This window comes from Aegilops tauschii, chromosome 1, assembly GCF_002575655.3.
Source record: "Aegilops tauschii subsp. strangulata cultivar AL8/78 chromosome 1, Aet v6.0, whole genome shotgun sequence".
Taxonomy (NCBI): Eukaryota; Viridiplantae; Streptophyta; class Magnoliopsida; order Poales; family Poaceae; genus Aegilops; species Aegilops tauschii.
Window position 1 is genome coordinate 454,809,571 of NC_053035.3, and position 5,342 is coordinate 454,814,912.

The following is a 5,342-nucleotide window of genomic DNA, read 5'->3' on the forward strand; positions in this document are numbered from 1 at the left end:
GGGATTGAGGTGGATTAAATTCCCTTCAATCCTCTTCAATCTCCTTGGGAGGAGGATTAACCAAACAAGGCCTTATAAAACAAATGCGGATCAAACACGGCGAGGATTTCCCTCCACACACCGGTTCCACTGTGTCCAATTACACTGGTGATCTGCAGTCCCACCACATCAGGAGCAGAACTGGATCCGAGGATAAACCTAAAGATCGGCCAACACGACGAAATGGATACACGCACGCACGAGCCGTGCCAACAACCGGCGCCGAACGGAGACCGGATCTGACCGGCATTTTCCATATTTCATGGCCTACTGAGTTAATTGCACATAAGTACCACAATTGAGGCATCACATGCAGATTGGTACCATGATTGCTAATTTTTGCATGTCAGTATCATGATTGCTCCAGGTTTTTTCAAATAAGGCTAAAACGCGTATTTATACGTATTGACGCTCGATCCGACAGCTCGGGCCCACCCGTCAGGTGCCACGCTGGCCAATCGGCGCGTGCCCGCGCGCTGACTAGGACGAGCCGGTGCGCTGCTGCTCTCCAACCCGGTCCGGTCGCACCAGCTCGCCCCCGCCGCACCATTCCCCTCCCCTCCTCCTCTCCTCACTCGTTTCCTCCGTCGCCGCCGCCTGCGTCCCGACTGCCGGCCGCCGCACCGCCCCGCCGACGCCATGGTTTTGGAGGACGAAAGCAGCGACGACCAGTCTAGCCTCCCGTACATGCATTCTTCCTCCACAGACGGTCTCAACGAGGTCAGTACAGTGAGTTTAGGGTTAGGGTTACAGATTTGGGATCTCTTGATTTGGTTGGTTTTGGTAGGTTTTGATTTGCCCATTGTCTTTATGCGAGCTTCTGCAGGTCCCTTTCAGCCTTAAAGATCCAGATTACAAGGGGCTTGAGCTGGATGTGATGTCTCCATGTGAGAAGCACGGCATGGCATCTGAGAGGCTCGTTGCCTTTGAAGGAACAGACACAGGCAGGCGGTTTTTAGCATGTGCACAGCCGGTATGGATTGTAGGCATAGTGATTTTTTTTTCTTACTTTGTCAGTGCCATATTGAACTCTGTTTGCTGGAGTACTCTCCTTGCTGTCAACATTTTGGTTCATAGTGGCATTAGAGTAGGTTATTTAGGTCAAGCATGAGTATATTTTGCTGGAGTACAATGGCATAGTAATTTTGGTTAATAGTGGTACTAGAGTAGCTTAAAATGATAACTAACCTAGTCAGTCAGCTACTCAAGTGGCTGCTCCTCTTGTTAAATGTAGTGGTCTGATGCTAAATTTAGATATTATTTTTGGCAACTGCAGTTATCTTGTGTAATTACTTGTTGTATGAATTGTGTTGGTGTTGTTGTTGTTTTTGCAGGCAGGTAGCAATCGTGGCTTTGTTGAATGGGTTGATCACCAGTGGCCCCCAACAATGCAGAATGCATTGTTGAAGCTATGGGCAATGGTTGAAGATGCCAAAACTGCTAGGGTGAATGACAATCTTGAAAGTTCTTTCACTATCCACCATCTGACAGAAGAGAAGAACAAGCTGGATGCCAACTATGACAAGCTAGTCCAAGATATGCATGAGCTGATGAACTTCCAGGAAGATAAGGTGGTGGATTTCAGACATCTGCAGTCTGCCATTACATATCAGCAGGAGGTAAGAAAAGAACTGATTGATGATATGAAGGCACAGATGGCAAGTGAGATGGCAAAGAAAGATGAAGAGACCCAGAAACTTACTCTGAAGTATGAGCTGCTGCTCAACCTGACAAGAGCTCAAGCAACAGTCATTCAGAACTTGAAGTTGAACAAAATGAAAGAGAAGCAAGTGCTTAATGAAGCTAGTATGAATTTGGAGCTGAAGAATGCAGAGCTAACAAAGTGTCAGGAGAATCTCACCCAAGAGAAGCTAGAGTTGAAGCTTCAGGTTGCTGATCTGCTTAAGGGAAATGAAAAGCATATTGAAGAGAAGTGGCAGTTAGAGTTTCAGAATGAAAAGTTGAAGGAGAAGTTCAGGGGGATTCAGGCCATCTTGGAGAAGTGAAGAAGATGAAAATGAGATTAGTGGCATTGCTGACCTTTTGGGAATGATGGTTGTGTAATGACCTAGCATCTAGGAACTAAGGTTGTGTACTGTATACTTGTACTAATGGTGAACTATGGCTGTGTATGTATGTCGTAGTTATGCTATTCATCCTTTTGTGAGAAAAGGATGAACTATGCATTTGAAGTTGAACTCCTCTATGTATTGTGAACAATGGTTATGTATGGCTATAATGAGTTGAACTCCAGAAACTAATGTGATCAGTTTCTTATTATGTATGGATATGCTGATTATGTAGAAGGATATGTTGATGATGATACATTATGACAATGTTGCAGCAAACCACTCATGTCATACAAAATAAAAGAGGAACAAGACTGACTAAATCTCATTGCATCAGAAGATAACTTCACTGATCCATTACCACTTGATCCATTACAACTTGGCTTAAACTAGAGCAACTAAACCAGACAGTACATTGCATTTAGATTGGCTGCAACTAAACCAACTAACTAACTTAATATCTTGCCTGCAACTAAGCCAAGCACAAATATAGTGAAAAGAAACAACACATTGTGAAATTTGGCCCTAATCCCTACAATCTCTGCATTCTTCTCTCTGAGTTGAGTTTGCAGAGACAGAAACATGGCCTCCCTTGTGCCATCATCTTCACTTGGAGTCAGCATTGGAAATTGATCTTCAGATCTAGCAACAGTTGCACCTTTAAGCCTCCATACTTCATCATGTAGATCCCCAATGAGCTCACTCCAGAATGTGGGCAATGGATCATCATGCCATTGCACAAATCCACAGCCACCGTGCTATGAAGATGCACAAACAAATTTCCAAAAATATATCATTTCACATACTATTGCACAGAAGAAAAAGGAAGGAAATTAGGCAAAAAAACAACACTCACCATAGCATCCACGCAGCTATAGTACCTCCTACCAGGGTTCTGCCTGCTCCAGGAGATCCATCTTGGCGCCTTCCTCGGAGGTGAGCAGTGGCACATCACTGGAGGCTCGTATGCCGTTGGGAGCTCGCGGTAGCGCACCGGCGAGCGCGACTCCTCCCCCCTCCTTCCTGCAGCTCGACGAAATCCGGGAGCGGACCCGGCACTGGACGACCACGACATCTCTCTCTCCACCGCCGGCCCCAGTCAGCGCCTCCACGCTGAGATTTCTCCTTCATATCCTTTGTTGCGCTCCAAATGGACACTGCGTGGACGAACCCTAGTTTCGTTCCCAAATCTGAGATCTTGTGCTGTCACTTTAATAGTAGGAGAGGTATCTGTCCCACATGTCAGAATCCCCAAATGTGGTACTGCATGTTATGTGATGCCCCAATATTGGTACTGACATGCAACAACTAGCAGCAGTATTGGTACTGATTTGAAACAAGTAACTGAAAATGTGTTACTGCTTTGCAAATACTGGTACTCCACCTCAAGTTCAACATTACAATAACCACCTCAAGTTCAACATTCAGATAACCACCTCAAGTTCAACACATACATATCTAGTAGCAACATATTCAACACCAAAATATGGTGCCCCAACTATAGTACTCCACCTCAAGTTCAACATTACAATAACCAGTACTGGATTGTGCCAAATTATGCATCAAGTGGCAACAACACATCAACATCAGCATCAAGTTCAACCAAAATAACACCACATCATTTCAAATTACATGGCTCCTCTTCCTCTGCTAGCAGTGAAGTAGGACATCCATCCAGTGTGTGTACCATCAGTAGGAATGTCAGCATATTGCCTGGGGGCACTGAATGGCCTTGGAGCACCTCTTCCAGCTCCTCTTCCTCTGCCAGCTCCTCTTCCAGATGGTGGTGGTGTAGTAGAAGTAGCAGCTCCTCTTCCTCTTCCAGATGGTGGTGGTGTAGTAGAAGTAGCAGCTCCTCTTCCTCTTCCAAATGGTGGTGGTGTAGTAGAAGTAGCAGCTCCTCTTCCTCTGGCAGCTCCTCTGGCAGCAGCTCTTGGCTGTCTTGTTGTTGTTGTAGTAGAAGGACCAGCAGCTCTTGGCTGTGAGTTACTTGGAGTAGCCTTACAAAGAAAAGGAAAACAGTTAATAATGCTAGAAAGAAATGTACAAGAAATAAAGGAAAGATTTGTATATTTCAAGGTGAAAAATTATTACCACATGCTTATTCTTCCTCAAAGCTAGCTCAGGCTTCAACTGTTTAAGACAGTTTGTGTACCTATGCCCTTGGAGACCACAATTGCCACATGTTATGGTCCCCATTCTTGAAGTGTCTTTTGGCTTTGGTACTTCAAATTTGCCCTTGATCCTCTTCTCTTTCTTTCTTCCTCTCTTGATTTTGAATGCAGGTGGTTCTATGTCTGGACCAGGGGTCCTTGTCCAATCATGCTCACCAGGCACAGGAAAGATCATTGGTTCATAAGCTGCAACATAAAAATCTTTCTTGAAGAATTTGCTGACATAATCCTCTGGTTTCCTCTTAGCCTTGTTTATTGCAGAGATGGCATGGTTGCAAGGTATGCCACTAAGGTCCCACTTCCTGCATCCACAAGTCTCAAGTTCCAGGTTGACAGCATGTGTTTGCTGCCCACTTGTAACTTGCCATAAGTTGACCCCTGCCTGTATTGGCTTGCAATATCTGGCCCTCTCCTTCTCAACCTCTAGCTTCTCACTGTAATGAGGTGTTACATCCCATCTTGCTGCCTTTACACTCTCTCTGTTCCTATGCCACCTCACCATCTGCTTATCTTTTATCCCATCACACATTGTCCTTATAGGTTTTCTCCTAACATCTAGAATGTACTTGTTGAACACCTCAGACAAGTTGTTCACTACCAAGTCAGTCTTGCAGTTTGTGTCAAATGCATGCCTTGCCCATGTTTTTTTTGGTATTGCAGTAAGCCACTCCCAAGCTTCCTCACTTTCAGCTCTAAGACCATTCATTGCAATATTAAATTTGTGTTCATTGTAGGCATAGCTAGCATTATCCATGCACTTCTTAAGATCTTCACCCCTAAACCCAGCATTTTGGAATTTTGCATATAAATGCCTAAGGCAGAATCTTTGGTTGCAATTTGGAAAGACAGCATTCACTGCATTCAATAACCCCTGACACAAACAATTTAACAAGTCTAAGCTACAAGGTAAATAAATATGCACCAATGAAACTCTTAGCTACTGTTAACACTTGTGCAAAACAAAATGAAATGTGCAAACACATACCTTTTGTCTATCTGACATTATAGTATAAGGTCCAAACTTGCCCACTTCTCCACCTAGGCAAATTTTCAGTTGGTG

The 5,342-nt window shown here is 44.4% G+C and overlaps 1 protein-coding gene across 1 annotated transcript; it reads left to right on the plus strand.

Annotated features, from left to right (window-relative positions):
• The first annotated feature begins 678 nt into the window (after window positions 1-678).
• Window positions 679-2,045, plus strand: LOC109770866 (uncharacterized). Its single transcript, XM_020329578.3, has 3 exons — window positions 679-759; window positions 866-1,012; window positions 1,374-2,045. Exons 1-3 carry the CDS (start codon window positions 679-681, stop codon window positions 2,043-2,045), a joined length of 900 nt encoding a protein of 299 aa, XP_020185167.3.
• The last annotated feature ends 3,297 nt before the right edge of the window (window positions 2,046-5,342 follow it).